Below are 23062 nucleotides of genomic sequence, written 5' to 3'. Positions count from 1 at the left end.
TTGTTAATAGGGAAAATCCCAGGATGAAAGTGAGAGCTCTCCCTAGACAAACTGAGGAACTCAGCACATTTTGTGATTGGGGCCCATTATCCTCCCTGTAACCTCCCCATCTCACTTGGTACCAACTTCTCATACTCTCTATACCTCTCTGTGGTTAAGATTCTTCTCCTCCTCTTGGATCCTCCACCCAGATTTGCCTTTTACCACCCACTTCCCATGTTCCAGACTCTTCCTGATGTCCACCCTTCCAGCAAACTGCCCTGAGTCCCATCTCCTCACTTCCTGTGATCTGTTAATTAAGCTAATGATGAGGTGGTGCTGCTGCAAGAAAGTCATCCCTGATGGTGGACTGCACAAGAAGATGCTTCTGCTCCTAGAGTATGCAGGTAGTGTGTGCCCCCTGTGCCTCTTCCTCGTGCTTTGTAAGCCCTCACATTCCCTTGGCAGAACCCTGGCTCCACCATTTTATGCCACCTTGATGGGACTATCCGTTGGGTTGCCCTGGTCTGTCACAAACCCTGGGACACTAGACCGCAGCCAGGCCAATAAGGGCCTTCTTGGGAGAATGGCAAAAAGATAACCAATTTATATAAAATAAGGCTTCTGGAAAAAGCTGTGCACTAATTCTGGGCATATAGCTTTCCACACCTGGCCTGCTTCCTTTTTTGACCTTTCGAAGGCGTGAACAACCATCCGATGAAGTACCTTCCCTTCTTATTTTCCCTTATATTTGTTAGCAGCACAAAACAGAACAAAAAAACAAAAAGAAAAACAAAACAACAACAACAAAAAAACGTACTACCATTTCTTAACCTGAAAGGATGGTAAAGTGTGGCCCATCTTAAGAAAAGGAAGCCTTGGGAGAGACTATTTTAGACAAAATGGCCTTTGGGGAGGTTTCAAGTGCTCTCTGAGAAAACAAAAAACAGCAGTAGACACTTCTGGCAGATCTCAGCGTGATATGGTTTGGATCTGTGTCCCCACCCAAATCTCATGTTGAAATGTAATCCTCAGTGCTGGAGGTGGGGCCTGGTGGGAGGTGATTGGATCATGGGGAAGGTTTCTCATGGTTTAACACAATCCCCTCTTGGTGCTGTCATTGCAATAGGGAGTTCTCATGAGATCTGGTTGTTTGAAAGTGTGTGCCACTTCCCCCACCACCCCCTTCCCTCCTTCTGCTCTAGACATTTAAGACGTGCCTACTTCCCCCACCACCCCCTTCCCTCCTTCTGCTCTAGACATTTAAGACGTGCCTACTTCCCCCACCACCCCCTTCCCTCCTTCTGCTCTAGCCATTTAAGACGTGCCTACTTCCCCCTCACCTTCCACCATGATTGAAAGTTTCCTGAGGCCTCCCCAGAAACCAAGCAGATGCCAGCATCATGCTTCTTGTACAGCATGCAGAACCATGAGCCAATTTAAACCTCTTTATAAATTACCCAGTCTCAGGCATTTCTTTACAGCAGTGCAGGAATGGACTAATACACAGAGTCTCCCTGTAGTTTTACGAATACACTCCACTGAGGGGTCAATCAAAGGGCTGAGGGAAACATTTGACATGTGCCAAGGCCTCTGCATGAGTATCTCACTCATCTCATGGTCAAGAGGATGACTCTGCCAAGCTGCCTGGCCAAGCCTTCCCCAGTCACCCTCCCCAAGGTGACGCTGAAGAGCAGAGCTGCCTGCTCCATCCACAGGACACTCTGCCCCAACTGCACAGTAGAGAACAAACTAGAGAGCCCAGGAGAAGGGTTCCTCCCTCTCCCCTCAGAGCAAGGCTCTGGCTCCTGGCTATCACCCTCCTACACAAAGGGGAGAGAAATGGAATCAAATGTGGTCAGACACAGACATACCAGGAGGCTGATAAGGCTCAAGCTTCAAGGCCTGTACTTGCACCCGCCCCTTTCCAGCCTCATAGTTTATAAAGATTCAATTCTATACCTAATGTCGTATTGTTATTTTCTGTTTTTCATCAAGCAGACCCTCAAACTGTGTAAGCGTTGGGCCCCACAAAACTTGGATCTCTCTCCAAATGTAACACAAATAGAGGAAAGAAATAAAACTAGGAAACCCAGAGATGGGTGTTCTCTAAACAAAACCAAAAATTAAAAATTTTTACTTTTGAAATAGAATAGACTTGTAACCTGGGTGTGTCAGGACCCTCCTTCTTTCGGTCTGACAGGGGGATGTCCCTCATTACCTAAGGGGGATCCAGAGCCAGCAAAGAAATACACTTTATGGTCCCTCGAGCTTGGGAAATCGTCTCTGGTCTGTAATGGACTCCTTCTAGCAGTCCAAAGGGAAAGGGCTGGATGCTGCTGCCAGGTGATCAGGAAACAGGTGCTTCCTCTTTGGAAGAACCACCACCCAGAATGCACCCACTCTGAACTCAGCAGGATGTTGGACTGAAGGTATCCTAAGGCAGACACAGTAGATGAGCCCAAAGACAAGGTTTTATTGAACTAATGTTTTTCCTTGCCCCATGCAAGGTTGGGGGTAGGAGAACAAAGCCAGAGTTTGGACCTTCTGAGGATGTCCCACACATACGGTGCTTTGTTCTTGCCCAGAGCAGCTGTTAGTTCATGGTGTGCCTCTGTGAGAATTAGAAAAATAAAGAAATCTCCCCTTCTAGATGGTGCTCCACTGCTCTATGAGCCTGACACCTGGCTTGGTAAGTGGAGCTCCAGCTGAACTCTCATCCTTACTCACCCCTTCAGCTCCGCACTGACGCACAGCGCTTTGACTGCCCGGTCTGACACAGGGTCCCTGACTCTGTCTCCAGGTCATCTCTAGGACTCTGCTCCATCCCCCTTCTTTTGTAGCCCCTCTCTATGCTCTGCTTCTTCCAGTTTCTTGCCCCTATCTGTTTGGATACAACCCTTCCCATGGGAGACAAGCCTGTAGGGCAAAAGTGAATGAAGTTTCCTAGAGTGGTGCCCAGTGATACCCCTTGTCCTCTGCTTTCCTTTGCTGGCTGCAAAGTGGAGAAAGATAGGCTCTGTCTCATGCATAGAGGGATCCACTTTAGTTTCCCCACTATTGATAGATCAGGCCACCTTACCTAAGAGTAAACAGCCAATAAGAATTTCTTTTCTTCCAAAGTCAATACAATCTGATTTTGCACAACGTGCGCTTGTTTTATCTATTAACAACAGCTTGGCCTTACTCTTAGAGAAACAATAGTTATGGAATTACTGTCTCAAAGGAAATAGTGCCATGTCCAAACAGTTTCATTCTAATAACATATTCCCTACATACAAACAAAGATGGAGGAGAAGTTTCAGTACATGACACCACAAAATGTTTTTAGGGCAGAGCAAAAGAATAAAGCTCTAGCCCCTTCTATGCACCAGTGATTCACTTTGTTCTACCACTTCCCTGGAACAGTCACTTTCTCTGCTATTTAAGATATGCAGCATTTATTAAGGAGTGTGGAAGCTATAATGTAGTTATCTGTTAGCTATTGCTATAATAATGCTACATAAACTCAGAGACATACAGCAAGCACTTATTTCTCTCTTATGCATCTGCAGATCATCTGGGGTTCAGCTGATCTGGGCTAGGTTCAGCTGCACTTGACTCAAGCTGTGGGCTGGGTCCAGGTCTCCCACACATGTCTCTCCTTCTCTGTGAACCAGAAGTGTCTTCAAGTGTGTTGTTCTCATGGTGAAAAGTGGGAGTGCAAGAGAATGAGCTCACCCATAAAAACACATTTCAAGCCTCTACTTGTGTCATATCTGCCAATATCTCAATGACTGAAGCAAGACACATGGCCAAGCCCAAAACAAATCAAGATGCCAACTCCAATATCAGTAAGGCAGAAAAATATATTCTGTCTCTGGTTAAAAGAACTTCAAAGTTACATGGTAAATGGTACACAGAGAGGGGTGAAGAATTGAGAATAACACTACCACCTACCATAGGGACAGAGGAGAAAGGGAAAGATGGCAAAAGAAATAGTATTTTTAGATACCTGCTTTGTACCAGATACTCTACTATGTGTGTCAGGCTCAAATGTTTTTTTCACAAAAGCTCAATATTGTAAATGGGAATTGTAGATTTCCCATCACATGGGAAAGCTGGTGAGTGACTGAGCCAGGATTTGTGCCAGGTCTAACATACTCCAGATTATGCCACCAGATTAGAGCCCAAGAGAGCAAAGCCTGGAGTCGTTTCTGTCTCTTTCAGAGCTATAGATGAATATTGAGCCAGGAAAAAGGTAAATAAACTGTGATCATTTTAAATGCAGCCTTTTTTTAAATGGACCTGACGCAGACATTATGCTTGAAGGAATAATTGGAGTCCAGTGACGTGAGTTCTTCATCATTAGACTGGGAATCCACTGCTCGCTTATTCCCAGAGCTCTTTCGGTCATTTAAACCAGTCTTGGACTGTATGATTTATACTATTCTATCCTAAGAATCTGTGTTATGATAGGATCAGGAGCCATTTTCAAGATCCATATAATAAATTTGGGTGTTTCCATTTTTAAATTGCTTTCCTGCATTTGACTTATTATGTGTTAATATAGAATGCAGGTATGAGACAAAGAAGATAATGTTGTCAGACAGTGCCCAGGTGTAGTTGTGAGTTCCTTAGCATCAAGTTTTAGATTGAATAGGATCCTGTTAGGAAAAACAAAACAGGACACAGAAGTGTAAGGATCAGATATTAAGTTAGTTGGTGCTGAATAAATATTTGTCAAAAGAATAAATTCATCAACAAGGATTTTCCACCTGTGCTGAGCAGCTGTGCTGTGCTTTGTGCCATGAGTGATTGGGCCTGGAAGGATGATCAGGATTCTTCTAACCACGAATACTTCTATATTCAGAGAAAACCACAACCTCTGAGGCTTATTCCAACCTGCTCTTTCTCCCTTCTCCTTTTAGCCATCCATTGACCTCCGGATGACTCCCCTATGTTCACTGATGATTTAGGCTCATAGATTCCAAATGTTCCCTGATCCACAGGTCCCATCAACACCCCGAGAACCTGATGCCACAGTGAATGGTCATGGAGTACTGGAGTCTTGCAGTTCCCAATATTCTCAGTGCCAGCAGCCTTAGTCTTCACCATACTCACCCACCCTGGGACCCAGGCTCTTACCCACATATATAACCCTAGGCCATATTTTCAAACTGGAGGTCAGAGCCACTGGTTAGTTTAGTCAGCTGCTGCATTCTTACAAAATAAAATAGAAAAGGAAAGAAAATATCCAAGAGCATTGCATGTAATAAGGGGGTTTTATTCCATGAAACTTTTGTTTAAATTATTTGTATTGATGTGTATAGAGGGATAAGATATCAGATTGTTTTTTCCTGAGAGTTATGCTCAAAAAAAGTTTGAAAAATACTTTCTTTAATTTGTTTATATTTGCAGAACACTCCATTTTTCAAATGTCATTTTTTTCATAGCTACCTATTCTTATATCCACTCTCTCTCTACTCTACACACTCACTGATGCCACTCTTTTGGTTCCATGCAGGCTCGTTAATGCAGCAGGTAAAAAAACTTAAGAACAGATATACTGGTGCGTTATAAATCTCCAACTCCATCCCAGTTCCTTCTGATATATACACACAAACACAGTACTGTACACACACACATTGTCCAGTGTGGATGGGGTATGTGTGAGCCCAGGCACATAAAGGAAAATACTCACACTTGAATGGATATTGAGATAAAAGGTAAGTTTCACATCTGAGTGGATGTGGGATATAACAGAGACACCACACCATGACCAGAAACTCAGACATGGAAGTTTGCAAAATCTTGGAAGTTTGTGAACTCTTGGGCAAGGAGGTATGAACGTGAACATCCAAATTAATCTCATGACATTAACTCAAAATGCAAGGATTTCAGCTGTCATCTCTGGATTACAAAATCCATAACCTAGAAAGGTTATGTACGGTATTGAAAACTAGAAAGCCTAGTATTGAAAACTCCAGCTGTAATCTAACTTTGATTCAATACAGATTGTAAGGTTCAAAATTTCCCTTTGGGTATTCAGATATAGCAGGGGTTGCCAATCTCAGCATTGTTGATATTTTGGGTTAGGTAATTCTTTATTTAAGGGGGGCTGTATAGTGCGTTGTAGGATGTTTGGCAACATCCCTGTCCTCTACCAACAAGATGCCAGTAGCACCCTCTCACTCACCTTGTGACAACCAAAAATGTCTCCAGACATTGCCAATTGTCCCATGGGGGAAAATTCACCACAGTTGAGAACCACTGGGATATAGCAATGATACCAAAAGCCATGTCATGAAGTACCTCACTATTGATAAGTTCCTTTCCAGCCATGATCTCCTTGGGCCCACACAGGAGCCCTGCCAGGTAAGGCAGGCCCCACTGGAGCTGTCCATTGCCCGGGGCTCTCAGCACCTAGGAGCTCAGCCTCAGCCTTCAACTCTGAAATCGAGAGGCTATGGCCTCACATTGTTGAATCAATCACAAAATAAACTACCTCTTACCCCTCCTCAGTCCTCTGGCAATGCCAGGACAGGAATCAAAATATCAGGAGACAAGATGTTGACAATGCTTTAGGAGGCCAATTTTGTATATTCCTGACCTGCACTGAATCATGAGAACAGACTATTAGCATCATTTACCTCCTCATATACAGGAGGCTAAGGCCCAGAGAAAAGAAATAATGTCCTTCATGTTGAACAGGTATCAGTGGTGCCACCTGCTCTGGGCCCTAGATCCCCTGACCTTGAAACAGAGCTCAAGGAATGTTAACCGTAGCCAATTGCAGTGCCAGCCTCTCTGCATCCCAATTCCAAATTCCTGGGAGCCAGTCACAGTCAGACTCTCAGGCTGGCAACACTGTAAAACGTCGGGGGCACCATTCACACAGAACATGGAAATGCCTATGTGATGCCCAGTTCCAGAGAATAAAAAGGACTTCAGGGCCACCTATGGGTAAACAGCAAATCTCAGAGAAGTTGGCAATGAAGTGGGTGGGCATCTCGAAAGGGTCCACTCAAGCGATTACAGGCAAGTCACTAAACTACTTGAAGCTTCAATTCCCTCTGGTCAATTTGGCAATTTTAAAATGTGGCTCCCAAATTCTCTGGCACACTTCCCATTCAGACGTATAGGTCTTCGTGCCGTCCCCTTGCATCTGGGCTTTGTGACAGCAGGACCATTAGAACATGGCACAAATGCTGCTATGCCAGTGTCCAGATCTAGGTCTTTAAAACCACAAATTTTCACATGACATCTCTAGAAATGCCTGCTCGAGGGACCCAATTACCATGCTGTAAGGATACCCAAGTAGCCCCCAGAGAAGCCCAGCTGGATGGCCAGCACCACCTTGCCAGACCGGTGAGGGAACCATCTCGGAAGCTCAGCTTCCAGCCCTCAGTCAAATTGTCTCAGCTTATCCTTCATGGAACAGAGATGAGCTTCCTCATGGAGCACTTCCCAATCTGCAAACCCATGAGGTAAGTAAATGATCGTTGGTGTTTTCAGGCACTGTGTTTTGGGGATGTTATGCAATTATAACCAGAACACTCTTATTCTCAGCATTCCTCATGGAAATATTATGGCAATCTAATGGGATAGATGCTATCTCTAATGAGACAGAGTGCATAAAATGTAAAAGCTCTTGGTAAACCAGAGAAAGTCAAATCAGCTTTATTTTACATTATTCCAAGGTAAACAGGCAGCAAAACCATGACTCTCTGAGCCAAGTCAGCAGCTGGCCTGCATTCAGGGCAGAGGAGGTGGTTGCAGAGATCAGAGGAGCCCATTAGGAGAGGGAAGGATGGAGAAGGAGGAGCCCAGGACAGAATGCTGTAGTTTGTCAAGCCTCAGGACTAAAGGTGACCTGTGAGGTTGTCTGGGACCCTTCCTCCAGACAGATACATGAAGAATATTGATTTTATTTTAAAGGTTCTATACGAAAACAAATGTCAGTGTCTAGCAGTAAATTTGAATTATTCCATATTCTTTGTCAGGAAATTCTAAACCAAGTCCCTCTGGTTTCCTACTTGGCCTGTATGTTTGGGTTATGTAGTCAAATAAATTAAGGGACAAAAGTAGAAAGTCTAAAATGAAAACAATTTAGGAGAGTTGGCTAGAAAGGAGAAGCCTAACAAAGAGATGTCCTGAAGAATGGGGCAGGGGCTAGGGGAGTGGAAGACAAATTCACCGGCACCTGCATATGCCAGGACATCATCGGCCAAGGTATGTCTGGCCCAGAGGGAGTATCCAAAAGTCTCAATCATGGCAAAGCGCTGTTGTGTTGTCTTTCAAGAAATATTTTCACCATATTTGTATTGTATATTTTATAAGCTGAGCAGAAACGTGGTATGCCCAGTCTCATTTGGTGATGGCAATTCATAAATTGTTTTGCACATCAAGGTGCAAACACCACCAAAGGGATCTTTGTGAACCAGGTTCAGTGCTTGGTCATGGCCCTCCAGGAGCCTTCCTCTTTTGCTATGGAGAGCTATCCCTGAACTTGGTGGAAATGGTCTTTGACCTTCTCGCTACACTGGATCTTCTAAAAACAAAAAAATGCTTAAGAAAGGTGGATTGGAGCTGAATAAATCTTGGAGACCAAAAACAATGTAGGTGCTATCACCACCATATAAAGTCAAGACAGAAGGCCAGCACAGTGGCTCATGCCTGTAATCCCAACACTTTGAGAAGTCAAGGCTGGAGGATCACTTGAGGCCAGGAGTTTGGAACCAGCCTGGGTAACATGGTGAAATCCTGTCTCTACAAAAACTTTAAAAATTAGCCAGGCATAGTGGTATGCACCTGTAGTCCCAGCTACTCAGCGGTGCTGAAGTGGGAGGATAGGATCACCTGAGCTCAGGAGCTGGAGGCTGCAGTGAGTTATGATTGCATCACAGCGCACCAGCCTGGGCCACAGAGGAAGACCCTATCTCTAAATAAATACATAAAGTCAAGACGGAAGCCAACTCACTGATAAATGGAAAGAAAATAAGTCTTGAGGACATTGTCTTGGCCTCAGCCACCCTACCCCTTGTGCATTGCAGCGTACATGAATCAATATAATTCTGTTTTGGCTGAAGACAATTTGAGCTGGCTTTTTTTTGGCATTTGCAGCCAAGAGTCTTAAGTGACAAACATAGACAAAGAAAATGTCCTGAGGTGACTGTGGCAGGAAAAGCGCATGGTAAATAGTTCCATTCTTTGCATAAGTATAACAAAGACTCCCACCCCAGTAGGCGCTCTTTAGTTTTTTCTTCCAGCCACCTCACAGACTTCTTGGAGATAGAAAACGGCACTGGTAGGCAACTCCGGACCACCCCTGTTATCATCCCTCCCATTACTGAGCCTAATGCATCAACCCAGCTCCTCTCTCTCTTCTTCTCTCCTCTTTCTGTCTCCCTCAATCTCTCTCTCTCTTTCTCTCCAGTTAGTTTTGACCACAGTAGTGCATGCTTGTGAAAGAGCCTCAGGTGTCAAGGCCAACAAGTAGTAAGAAACAAGGAATTCAAGTTTTGGAAAATGCCCAGCCACTTGATAGCCAGCCCATAAAAACCCAGCAAGCATCGAACAGCACAAACTGTCTCCAGGTGGATCCAGTTTTCCCCTAAGAACAAAGCCCATGATGGGGCAGGAGAAGAGTTTCCACTCACAAGCCACTTGAGGACAACCGCTTCACTCCCCCATGTTTTCTGGGACTGTCTCACTTTTAAATATTCTTTCCTGTGACCAAAACGTGTATCTTGATTTGGGATTCTGAAAATATAGCTACTGTAGGTAAAGTTATAATCAAGCTAGCTTTTATTTTCAGGAAAAGCAGTTCCTATATAGAGGGTGGGAGCTGGTCAGGTATAGTTCAGTGCAGGTGCCTGCACTGTCCTCACCCATGGCCGAGAGGGAGGGTGGTGAGAAGGTGACAGGGCAGCAGCTGAGGGCTTCCAGTTCTCAGAGCCCTGAGTACAGAGGGTTCCCTATAGTTGAAGAAAGAGTTCTTGGTCCCCTTTGGCATTGATTACCAAAGTGTGGCACTTCAGATGATTTTTTAGTGCTACACAAACATTTTTTATTGTCATGTCCCAATGTCAATGTCCCAATGTCATGTCCCAATATCCCAATGTCAGAGTGTTTTAGAAAAACATATAACTAATAAGTAATTTCATGAATAATATTGCTAAAGATGAAACCAAAATACTTTAAAAGTGAGTCTATCAGGCCAGGAGCTGTGGCTCACCCCTGTGTTCCCAACACTTTGGGAGGCTAAGGTGGGAGCATTGCTTGAGCTCAAGAATTTGAGATCAGCCTGGGCAACATACGGAGACTCTGCCTCTATAAAAATTTAAAAATTAGCTTGGCACGGTAGCACATACCTGTGGTCCCAGCTACTTGGGAGACTGAGGTGGGAGTATCTCTTGGTCCTGGGAAGTCGAGGCTGCAGTGAGCCATGATCATGCCTCTGCGCTCCAGCCTGGGTGACAGAGTGAGACCCTGTCTCAAGAAAAAAAAAAAAAGTGGGTCCATCTAAATTAAAATATTAAATAAATAACAGCTCAGTGACCTACTGTAATAACAAAAATCATAAAGATGATAAAGAAAGAAAGGAAATTTGGTAAATTCTGCTCCTGCTTATCACTCTAAGGTCTTCAATGAGGTCTGCTTCTCTGGACCAGATTTCTTCAGAGTATCCGGTTTTGCTTTCCTTGCTTTCACCTCTCACCCCTGACTGGCTGGACCCAGAAAGTTATAGTTGGCTTTGTAAGAATGGTGACCAGGCAGTTAGGCTCACACTAACTTCCCAAACTATGCTAAAAGAACAATTAGGTATATTATAAGTGTGCCACAGTGGTGATACAAGTTTTATGTGATTTAATACACACTTCATGGGTAGACCTCACAGTAGGGCATAAAATAAAAGGCTAATCTGTTCACAGCTTTATTTTGAGTGCGGTTCAACACCATTTAAACTTCTACTAAAGGAAGTAGCATTACTAGGTGCCATAGTGGGGAGGGGGCCAGAGGAGGGGGCTGGTGGAGGAAAGACAACACTCTCTCCACTCTCTTGGTGGCCTCATCTAGGGAGGGAAAGAGCCGTTAAAGCTGCACAACCTGCTTTATCTCCAATTCTCTAGCTCTGGTTTGGGCACCTTCCAGTTACTCTTACACAATAATTCTCTGTAGACTATATATCAATGTCTCTTTATTGATGTCTATCTCAAAGCCAGGCAAAAGGGACTCTCAGACCATAAAACTAAATTTCAGAAAAATCACAGACTTAGAGTCTTAGAACTAACTGTAACCCTAAAGGATGCACCAGAAGTCAAGACATGAGCCTGAATATTAAAGTCAGAAGACCTGGATTCAAATCTTCACTATCTCATTTCTTCGCTACATGATATACATTGACTTAGATCTTATGTCTTTCTTAGTTTCCTCATTTTTAGAAGTAGATTGCTACACCAATCTGCCAGAATTCTTGTGACAATTCAGACAGTTTATTTTATGTAGAGCACTTGGCTCACAGCTGACAAATACTGACTGTTCATTCCCTTGTTCCCTTCCCTTCCTCCTTCCAATGTACAAGCCAGCAGGAGGAGGAAGGAGAGTGGGCGGCAGCCATGAAGGGGTTGGGGATGGAGATGGAGGGAAGGCCAGAGGCTCAGCTGTGGTTTTTACAGGCAGCCATACTCCTTTCAGCCCTGCCCCTCCAGGCCTTACAGACAGGAACATTTTGCTACACTGCTGGGGAAACCAGCCATAAGGAGTAGACCTCACAGATGGAGACAGGGTCAGACAAGGGCAGAGAAAGTTGAGCTGCAACAGGCGGCCAAGGCTTTACTTCCCAGCCTGCTCTGCCCAGGGACCTTTCCCTTGCCAGAGGTTACATTTTGAGTTTTCCCTCCTACGGATGCTCTCTCCAACTCACAGGCCCATTTGGCAACGGGACTGCAAGTGATGGGCTTTGGGAGGTCACATGACTTGGACACCATCCGGGACTCCATGCAGTTTGGATGATGGACTACAGCCACAGTGCAGGGCATCTGATTCAAGAAAGGAAACATCTATGTGCTTTGTTTATTTTATTATTGTTAGAAAATGAATATATGCTGATACTAAGAAGAGGAAAGAAAACTGAAAAATTACCAGTAATTTCCCCTCCCAGAGATAACCACTATAAATGAATATCTGTAAGCATCTCAGTTCTCATTAAAAACCGAATTTCTCTGCCATCTATTTCTTATTAAACAGCTTTCTTTCACTATAACAAGACACCTGGCAAGTGGTTTATATGAGGACCATTCCAACACCGTCCCAGGCTATGGGTTCCAGATGGCCCTGGGTTACAGAGGTGAAGGTGGAGACTCTGTGGAGGGCGGTGCTGGGCACACACATTGCATGCCTAAGTGTGCCCTTCTGTGGCCAATGTTGGTGAGAGAGGCCACACACTATTGGGAGCCAAACCCACTGGCCCTTCCTTGAACTAAAAAACTCAACAGAGAGAAGAAACGAAGCTTTGCTGCACCAGATTTCTGCAATCACAGGACAGGCAGAGAAAGGCAGGAACAGAGATGGACAAAAGCCCAAGCATTCCTCACCTCTCCACTGACCCACATTTCTTTATTTGCTGGGGATTTCCCCCCAATTGCAAGGCCTCTCAAGGGCAGTTTATTCTGCTCATCTTTGCATTCTGAAAAGAAATGGGGGTGGGGTCTATAATTATTCTCTATTACTATGAATTAAAATGATATTCAATTAGCACACTGTGCATTTAAATGACCTATTTATGATGCATAATTGATAAAGTTTTGTGTACACAGCTTTGCTGAATCACTTTAAAAGTTTCAAGGCCTCAGATGACAACTAAGCTTTCTCTTGGCACTTGGCCTCCTTGCCACCTGCTCTTTTGGGCCTATTCCATCAAAAAGGTGATAGTTCTTGCATCTCCCAGGTTTCTGACTTTCAAAGCAAAAATGGCTGCATCTCAGTTGCTGAGAAGCCAGGGGAGTCCTTGTATTCCTGCTGCCAACTCAGAAGGGAAAAATGAAGTAAACAGCAGGTGTGGAGACTGCAGCCGTCCTCCAGGGGCTAATGGAGAAGAAAGGAGCTACTGGCTGACGTCCCACCACAGCAAGGGTGATGGGAAGACTCCCCACTGCAGCCAGTGCCTCCAGCTATGGTTGTAGGGAGGGCTGAACACCTGGGTGGTCTGCTCACCTGTCTTCCTGTCTTAGAAGCTCATGGGCTGTCTGTATCAGTCACAAGTTTGCAGCCCAGGCAGCTGAGCAGACAGAAAAAAACTCGACATGAGGCAGGTTCATCTTTGGGTGCTATATTCATTTGCTAGGGCTGCCATAACAAAGTACCACAGACTGAGTGGCTTACACAGCAGAATTTTTTTCTCTCACTATTTTGGTGGCCAGAAGTCTGAGATCAAGGTTTCAGCAGGGTTGGTTTCTTGTAAGGCTTCCTCCTTGACTTGTAATGGCCATCTTCTCCCTATGCCTTCATACGGCCTTCCCCCATGTGTATCTGTGTCCTAATCCCCTCTTCTTATAAGGACACCAATCACATTAGATTAGGGCCTACCCTGATGACCTCATTTTAACTCAGTTACCTCTTTAAAGGCCCCATCTCCAAATACAGTCATATTCTGAGGTAACTGGCAGTGGGATTGGGGGGTGCAGTGGAGTCAGGACTTCAACATATGATTTTTTTTTTTTTTGAGACAGAGTCTTGCTCTGTTGCCCAGGCTGGAGTTCAGTGGCATGATCTCAGCTCACTGCAACTTACGCTTCTCGGGTTCAAGCAATTCATCTGCCTCAGCCTCCCAAGTAGCTGGGATTACAGGCATGCGCCACCACACCCGGCTACTTTTTGTATTTTTAGTAGAGATAGAGTTTCACCATGTTGGCCAGGCTGGTCTTGAACTCCTGACTCAGGCGATCCACCCACCTCGGCCTCCCAAAGTGCTGGGATTACAGGCATGAGCCACCATGCCCAGCCAACATATGAACTTTAGAAAGGAGATGATGATTCAGCCCATAACAAGGTCACTCTCTGAGGCAGTGTGATTTCCACTCATTCTCACCTGGGCTGCTCTCTGTGCTTTGTGCCGAATCCAAACAACAATCAGGTGCAAAGAGAAAAGCGAGCTGAGGGAGGTCAGATTCAGCCACGTGGTCATGGAGGAATCACTACTGCCTCCCTCCCTAATCTCTGCTCCAGGGCATTTTTCACTATCAGACTGTGAAACTGATCTCATTTTCTTGAGTTTAATTTAGCTAATAGTTTTAAAGCACTGAGTGTATTTGACTAGGCAATCATGGCACCAGTCCCTCTCATAGCCACAGAGGAGGGAAGTGGCCCAGGCTGTTCTCTGATCAGAGATGGTAAATCTGAATCCTATGGCTGATCTTCCCACACAAGAGCACAGCTGATCGGCTCAGAGACACTCACATGACCAGTCGACTTTTGGCCTGAGACGAAAAGTTCTTCTAACTACAAATGATGACATTAACTAGGTCAGTCTGATATCTTCCACCTCTCCCTCTAGAATAGAAACAGGAAATATGGAGAGATGTTGGTAGTGGGAGGAGCAAGAAGACAGGAGAAGGAGTTGCTGCGCCAGGCTGGATTGTAGGTACTTTCTGACCCTACTGCCCAAGGCGTTTGAGTCATTGTGGATCCAGGAACACCTTCCAGATCCAGTTACTGTAAGCTGTACCCACAATGGGGATTAAGTTCTGAGGCTTCCAATATCTAAAATATTACCTGTGATCAATACAAAAATGTTCAATAAAATACTTTAAAACCTTCAAAACCTGATGTGTATCCCTTACAGGTTTTTGACTAGCCACATCTCAAGTGCTCAATAGCCTAATGGCTACCATATTGGACAGTGCAACTTTAGGGACTAACCCAATGGGAGCCTTCAGTGCCACCAAGTACACAGTTAAAGCCATTATCTAGATCACTCAGGTCCTAAGCTCACCTTTTTCTTTACTGTCTAAATCAAGCGATTTTGTTTGTCTAGAATCCAAATTTCAATTATCTTGGAGCACAAGGATGTACTTACTTGGGAGCTTAGGGAGCAACCTTCACTTTTAGATTTAAAATCGAAGGAAGACTGGAATGATTTGCCACTCTAAGAAAATGTGCCAAGTGATTCAGCATCATATAAATTTACCCAGCTTGTGCCATGGAGATAGGACAACTCTGAAATTGTGAAAACTCACACTCTCCAGCCCTGTGCCAGGCAGAGTCACATATGTGATCTTGTTTAACTGTTAAGACAGCTGTTGCAGGATTGGCATTGTTATCCTCTTGCCCCCTACAGATTGGGAAACTGAGGCAGGCGGGTGAGGTGACTTGCTGGAGGTCACTCACTTAGTAGGTGGTAGGGCCAAGATTCAAACCACTGTCCCTCTCATTCCAAAATTGGTGCTTTTCAAGGCACTCCAAGGTTCCAGGGACTTGGGCTTAAAAATAACTGCTCTAGAAAATAAAATCTAAGGTAGGGTGGGAAGTGTTGTTTTTGTTAATGTTTTAGCAGATTTTTCAGATCCCAGCCTCAAGTACTTTGCACATCAAAGACTCCCTTGGCTAAGCAAGCTGACCAGCACTAGGAGAAACTCTGACTCCTTCATGTTCCTGCTCTGCTGAGAAGCTGGAGGGCAAGCCAATATGAACCTTGCTGGCAGTAGAAGCTGGGCCTCCTTGACAGGTGTAGTAAGATGAAGAAGATTATGTCTGTTACACTGAAGAGCACCTTGGAATAATGGCGCTCTCTCTAGCTTTATCTTTAAACTCCCTGGTCTCCCCTTAGTATGCCATGCTGTCTGCAGAATGATCATTCGCTGCCTCCAATCTCTGGAATTGCTCCTACCTCAAACCCAGCCCAGGCCTCCTGATCCCTAGGATGTACTCAAAGACTCACCTGTGTGGGTCTGAGTTTAATTACACTCGTCAGGCAAGGGATTTGGGGAGCTTTAATTTAACGCTTGTGTTGAATGCTTTTAAATTATTTTAAATTTTCTGAGGCACCCAGGTGCAACACACATCTTTTATAAATTATAGAGCAAATGCTGTGGAGGTTAGGTGCACAGAAGGGCCAAGGATCGGAACAGATCCCCAAAGGATGAGATATATTTCTGGCATGAAAGAAGAGCTTAGCACACACCTATCATTATTGTTAATGGGACTGGGGTGTTAGGCTTTCTCTAGAGGCGCAGCACAATGCAAATTTAGCTCTTGGAATTCAGTTCCTCACTGCTCCCGGACTCCTCAGTAGCACTGAGCCCTGGTGAAATGTGTGTCAAGTTCTTCAAAACAATTATTACTGCTGGAGAAAAAAATGATCAGCGAAGTACTCTGAAGTTAACACCTCCTCAGAGCTGGAAATGGAAATGGAAATGAATTCTGGAAATGTCTGCATTCTTTTTAATATGAATCCACAGACATCTCGGCTGCTGTGTGCAAAATGAGAGATGGGATTTTAACAGATGATAATGAGCTTACGAAGGAGTTTGCAAGGTGTAGAGGCCAGAGTAAAAGACTGGTGGTTGTGGTTTGGGTTCTTGCCACGGTTCTGCTGTGTGACCTTGGGAGAGCTACTTAACTTCTCTGGGCCTCCTTTTGTGAGTCTGACTTACAAAAGCGTTAGGACCAATAATTTATATTAGAGTAAGATTGGCTAGAAGTCCCATCAGATGTGACTGAAATTCTCCCAAACACAGGAAAAGGCATCTGAAGAAATAGTCCTGTGGAAGGTAAATGCTTTTCATTCCTAGAACCACTGTGGCCTAGATCCTCTTGGTTCCTGGACAGAGATGATTTGGGGAATATCCCAAGGATAGGATGGGAGACTACTCCACCCAGAACATTCCACTTACAGTTAGAAGCAGAGCCAGAAAATTCTGACATGAACCATGAGGCATGGACTGGGATGTTAAAATGAGACTCAACTGTGTTTCAGTTTTGGCTGAGGCTCCAGAGGCTGAGAAGTATCAGTGAACATTAGAAGCCAAGAAAGCCCCAATCCAAAGTGAAGTTCTAGACCACCTATGGCAGCCATTATGAAGTTTTGTCCCCTGGCCATAATCTGCCTAGAGGCTGTAACATGGTTGGGGTTAAGGAAGCTGCCTTCCTTCCAAGAGAGTTGAGAGTGTGCTCTGAGTCTTGTGGACAAATGCTCTCTCCCTGCATGGGGGTTGAGAAGGAAGGGTGACTTCCCTCTTTTCAATCCAGCTGAGATAGGCTTTAAAAGAGCCACTTGGAGAGCTTGACCTGTGTCCCCTTCAGTAGGTGGGGTCAGACTCACACCTGAAGAAGCCCACAGGCAAGAAGCTTGCTGAAACAGCCTGGGTGGCAGGGTAGAGAGAGTAGATTGAGGGCCAATTACACTTCCTCGATGGCAGTTTTTCAAGGATTAGATATGGGATCCTAGGAAGGGAGCTGGCTTGGCAAAATCTTAGACCAGTCTCATATGGACCACCTGGAAGGGAGATGGGACCCAACAGGGCCAGTGGGGCACGGAATGAGCAAGGGCTGAAGGAGGAAAGGTGATTTCCACTGCAGTTAAAGTCTCCAAAGAGAGAATGACCCACACAGAGACCAACTGAAAGGTCTCCATTGGAAATCTGTCCAACCAGAAGGTAACAACGTGGGTTACGGCTATGGAAGTGAAATATGACAGTTTCCAATTCCTTACGTCTCCTCTCCACCATCTCAAAGCCCCGCAGGAGCCTGAAGCAGCCAGGTGATGTAGGGAGGAGGAGAAGGACAAGGCAGAGGGGAAACGGAGAAGAAGCCAACCATTCTCCCTCCCCTACTGCTCAGGCCCAGGATGGGAGGAAAGAGAAGATTTAAGATTTGCATTAAGTTTGAAGTTTTAATGATTAGGGCAGACTGAATAGTTTATTGAAATTAAACTATTCTTATAACTTAAAGTGACCAGAGAACTTTTTCTTATCTAAGAATGACAGGAAAATCCACGGGATTTGCTTGATCATTTGTCTCATGAGTGGGGAAAAATTATCTACAGTGAGAAAGAATAAAATTATTACCTGCCTGCACTCTCCCGAGCTCAAGTCATTCAATGTAACAGTTACTTCCTCTTCAGGGATTACAGTGTGTTAGCAATGATTAAGGTACCACCTTCTGGTACAGATGTGATTTGGTGACAGCATTTTGTCAATTCACCAACCCAGCTGGACATATGAGATGGCCCATAATGACAATGAAGCCACTGATCCTGGAGGCAGAGCTGAGAGACATTTGGAGATGTGTTGCCTCTTTCCAGTCCTTGAATGTTTAGTCGGTGTCCTGGAACAAATATACTTCCAAAAGTGCTTCACTAGAATGTATATTTGAGTCATAAATACTCTTAGACAAAAAAAAAAAAATCATTTCATTTCATTTTATCAATTACATACTAAAGCCCAGAGAGGTTAAGGCATTTACTAAGGTCACTATTCTTTTGATTGCAAATGACAAAATTAAACCAGAAACAGGAAGAAAGGAAGGAAAGAAAGGAGGAAGGAAAGAGGGGAGAAAAGGAGAGAGAACAAAAGAAAACTGGAGAGGAAAGGGATCATTTAACATTTGGAAAGTCCAAGCATTACTCGTTGCAGATATGGCCGCAGCCAGGTGCTCAATTAATGTCCAAAATGTATATTTCTCCATTTCTTAGTAATGCATTTGCCTTTCTATGAGGTGACAAAAAATGGCCACCAGAGGCTCTAGCCTTATAGTCTAAATAACTGGGTAGTCTCAGTGAAATTAACTACTCTTCTCAGTAGTTCCAGTGAAAGTCACAGATTGAATTTCATTAACCTGGATTAAATTGCATTGTCCAGTGCTAAACTAATCACCATGACCCTGAATGTCCCTAAGGCCGGAGGAATCAGCTCCAAAGAAAACATGGACCATGAGTGAGAAAGAGCTATTGTTACTTGGAAACAGGGAGGAGGGCCATAGACAGGCAAAAACAGCAGATGTCTCCTCTGGACGTAGAGCCAGGAAGTAAATGGCAAAACCAGGATTAGAACTTATATCTTTTGATTCCTAAACCAAAGATTTGCGTAGGCACAAAGTAATTTCATTGATGTATCTCTTTTTAAAATGTACTATCCTGTATAAATAGGGTAAATTTAGGTCCAAACACTGAATTTATCCTGAACTCTTAGGTAAAGAGTCTGCTAAAAATAAACTCATGTAAACAAGATCATTTCATATACAAGACAGCAAATGGAACCATCAGCCTCATTTTATTAGTATTATTCAAAAAAAATCATTTGTGCTCTAATTTACTCTGACACTAGAGAAAGCTCTAATTTGATAAATTCCCGATTCCAGATTACGAAGTGCCATTGCTTTCACATGAGTGAGACAAATTTAGAGTAAGCTGGCAATAGAGTCAAATCTATTCTTCAATGCTCTCTGGAGTTCTGTCAACCTATCACAATTAATTCCAAAAGTAAAGAGAGCTTAATAAGGCTTGTGGAAGTGACAAAGTTGTTAATTTGTCAGACGAGATCAAGAGCATAAGTAGAAAGTCTAATGTGCAAACCTGCACGTCCTGCACATGTATCCCGGAACTTAAAATAAAATAGAATTAAATATAAACAAACAACAAAAGAAATTCTAATGTGAAGTTTGGGGATTTTCTCTTGTTTTGTTTATTTTCTTGTACATAAGAAAAGAAAAAGGTTTTCCTTCGAGAAACGACAACTAGATTTTTAAAAATCTGTATCCCTGCTACACAAAACTTTGAAGCTTCAGTGAAGCATCAGTTCATCCTGGTGGTTGGCCAGTCCCAAGTCGAATCCCTCAATCCCTTACTGGAAGAGTGAAAGCACAGCAATGGTGGGTAGGTGCGCTCTGACACAAACAGAGAGGGATTTCTGTAATCTCTGAACTCAACTCCTTGCTTAATGGAGATTAAACTTGGGATTGGCAGTTCATATCTCGCCCTGCCATGGCCTGAGATGAAGTGAGAGGGAGTTGGGAGCTGGAGGGTCCATGTGCCCTGAGTGCCTTCAAGGCCCTGAACAAAAGTTCTGGGGCCAGAAACGGACACGCTGAAGGTGGTTCAAGCTGTTTGACAGCATAGGGATGGATGGATATAATTTTCAATGCATCATCACATAAATCACTGTGGTCACACAAACTTCCTGAGAAAGATGGGCTTCCCCTGACTTCCCCAATGAGAAGCCTATGCCTTGGAGGGGCAAGGGACTTATGCAGCTTACTAGTCTAATGAGAAGGCAGGACTACGTCCAAGTTTACCATTTACCAGCCCTAGAACTAGAGGTCTGGCCTAGGGCCAAGCATTCAATGAAGACTTCTTTAAAGCTTGATAAGGTTCCATCCATCCTTCCTTCCACCTGTCTGTCCATATGTCTGTCCTTCTATCCATCAATTCATCCATCCATCCATCCATCCATCCATCCATCCACCCAGCAAATACCCTCATGTGACAGACTGTGCAGATGAGACACAATCTCTGACATCTGGGAGTACATAGCACCAGGGAAGCACACATTCAACAAATCCTCCCAAGAGTGATGAGTATTGAAGTGGAGCATAGCAAGGAGCCTGGCCTAGTCTCCGGGGTCCTGCTTTCAGGAAACACTACTGCCCCAGGTGTGAATCTCTAGAAGTGTCACAGCCAACGTGGAACAACAGCTGGAAGGATGAGGCTGCCCAGGGCGCCCTGCACAGAAGGAAGGCTTTGTGCTAGCTCCATGTGGAAACTCTGACTCGGGGCAGTGTGGGCTTTCAGATGGATTTCCTATCATTTATCTTCTTATCAAAAGGTTTAATCACTTTCCGCTCTCCTGACTGTATGGGAATAATGAGCTTATTCTATCCCTACCAATACAATGCACAATAGAAACAGTTCAGAGACTATTTGGCCTTCTAAAATGAATGTTTTTTACTGTATAAACATCATTAAATCCACAGTTAAAGGAATGTTTAAAGAAGAAAAATCAATCTCAGTAATCCCACGCACAGCTACTTCGTCACTGCATATTGCCTGCTGGACTTTGTGTGAATAACAAAATGAATTTTATGTGAAAATTAGTTGTCATCTCATTTCCCCAAGAAGCTGAATATATTCTGACACAGAATGGACCCATGGCTTTTGGAGAAGAAAGCATGCTCCTTCATGATTTTCAACTTCTCTGTCTAGAATGAAAAAGTACTTAAAAACGAAAAACGAATCGCTGTGGTTTCTGAACAGAGATCGTTTGCTTAAGTCTTGTTCTGGAAACAGTTAAAAATTCCATTACATTCCTTGAGGGCAATGTCTATATCATATACCTTGATGCTCAATTAGCTCACACCCCTAAACAAAGCTCCTTTATATGAAGTCAGACATATTAAATAACAAAAGCAGCACGAAACTTGAGACATTCTAAGCTGCAGTGGTCCCTAGTACGTGTTCGGCTGGCCCTGCACAGAATGATCAGTCAAGTCTTCAAAAGTGATTCCGGCTTACCTAGACTCCTTTATTAGGCTTCCCGCCCAAGTCAAAGTCAGGGCCCTCATCCTCCCTCCACCATCAAAAAGAGAGAGTGCTTTGCAAGTCATCAGTTATTTTGTCCTGAGGAAGGATTCATCACTGACACTGTTACTTCAGCTGCATTAAACCTTTTTTTTTTAATTGTACAATAAAGGTAGATTTAGGAACTTGCAAGTGAAGAGCTATGGGAGGCAGAGAAGGGCCCCCAAAGCACTCCACAGCCTTGCTACTCAAAGTGTGGTCCGTGGACCAGCAGCATCTGCATCCCTTGAGGGCTCATGAGGAAGGCAGAATCTCTCAGTCTCCACCTCAGCAGTACTGAATCAGAATCTCCATTGCAACTAGACCCGCAGTGGGGCCTAATGTTGCTGATCAGGGACCACATTTTGAGAGCCCCTGCCCTAGAGCTATTCAGGGAATCCACACACTTAGAATGTCCCTCCTGGGTGTTTTGCAGTGGGGGCAGAAGGGGCAGTTTATTGGTTTTCATTGTCTTGTTGTCAGTGGAGACCAAATGACAGGGCACATGTGGCCTTCTTTACTTATCACAGCATGACCACATTTCATAAAGATTTTAATTGTGCAGCTATGAAGCCATGCCATATAGAATAGTATTGGTAAAGTCTCATATTATACACAGAATTGGAATCAATGACAATCCTCCAAAATTTAAAAAAAAAAAAACCATCAAGAATTGCAGAATTTCAAGACTGGCAAAGGTCTTGGAAACAGTATATACTTTTCCCATGCATTAGGCCACAGAAATGCCAGCCATCCTTTTCCAGGCTCTGTCGTCTGTCAATCTTGTTACTGTTTACATATAGCAAAGAATTTGTAAGTATCTGTGTGACTATTTTGCTAATATTATAATCTTTACTGATATAATTTATGATCTTTTAAAAATCTATTAGAGTGGTATCATCTAAAAGACTCCTGAATGCGGATGTTCATGCTAAAGCTGATAAAAATCTCTCCCAAATCAAAATCTTTGTGAAGGAAGTTACATGTGGTAAAACGCCACAATGAAGCCCATCCTCACTCTCTGATATGCTGTTAATGTGGGAAAAGGCTCTGCAAATTATTAAAAATAATGCTAAGAAAATAAAAAGCAGCTTTAAAGCAAAAAGGCAACACAATAATTAGAGATTTATGTTCTCCTGGAACACATCCAACTTTACATTTATTGCTATGGGAAAATTTGTCTTGAGTTATGCAAGACCCTCAAAACAGCATCTGTTGCATAAAATATGACCACCACACATATGAGAATATTTCATTCCTAAGGGAGCTGAAGCCAGAAATGTGTTCTGATGTGTCCAGCATGATTTGTCCACTTGGTTATGGAACCCATTCCCCACTGGGCAAGGCCTCACGGTCTCCTGGGGCCCCTCAAATCATATTGCAGGCAGTGATCACATGATCACATGATAATTATGCCATTACCAACAAGAGAGCTGGTTTTTAATTCATTGTTTGTTTTTTTTTTAATTCAAGCTAATATTGCTTGAGCTCTGGCCTTGAGCAAGGCTCCTGCCTTGTCTGCTATGCTTAATAGGTGTTTTACTCCTCAGT

The 23062-nt window shown here is 43.9% G+C and overlaps 1 protein-coding gene across 5 annotated transcripts in view; it reads right to left on the bottom strand.

The window, feature by feature from the left end:
- LOC107974820 (BEN domain-containing protein 2-like) overlaps window positions 1-23062 on the bottom strand; it is a 203556-nt gene that overhangs the window by 78478 nt on the left and 102016 nt on the right. For all 5 annotated transcript variants that reach the window (XR_010157311.1, XR_010157312.1, XM_063811467.1 and 2 more), the window contains one exon: window positions 10335-10452. Coding sequence is in view for 3 of the 5 variants with exons in the window: in XM_063811467.1 (XP_063667537.1) it covers window positions 10335-10452 (118 nt within the window). In the remaining 2 variants the exon portion in view is untranslated. The remainder of the gene's footprint in view (window positions 1-10334; window positions 10453-23062) is intronic.

Source organism: Pan troglodytes, chromosome 4, assembly GCF_028858775.2.
Source record: "Pan troglodytes isolate AG18354 chromosome 4, NHGRI_mPanTro3-v2.0_pri, whole genome shotgun sequence".
NCBI lineage: Eukaryota > Metazoa > Chordata > Mammalia > Primates > Hominidae > Pan > Pan troglodytes.
The sequence above is the reverse complement of the archived record's forward strand: the minus strand, read 5'-3'. Positions and strand labels throughout refer to the sequence as shown.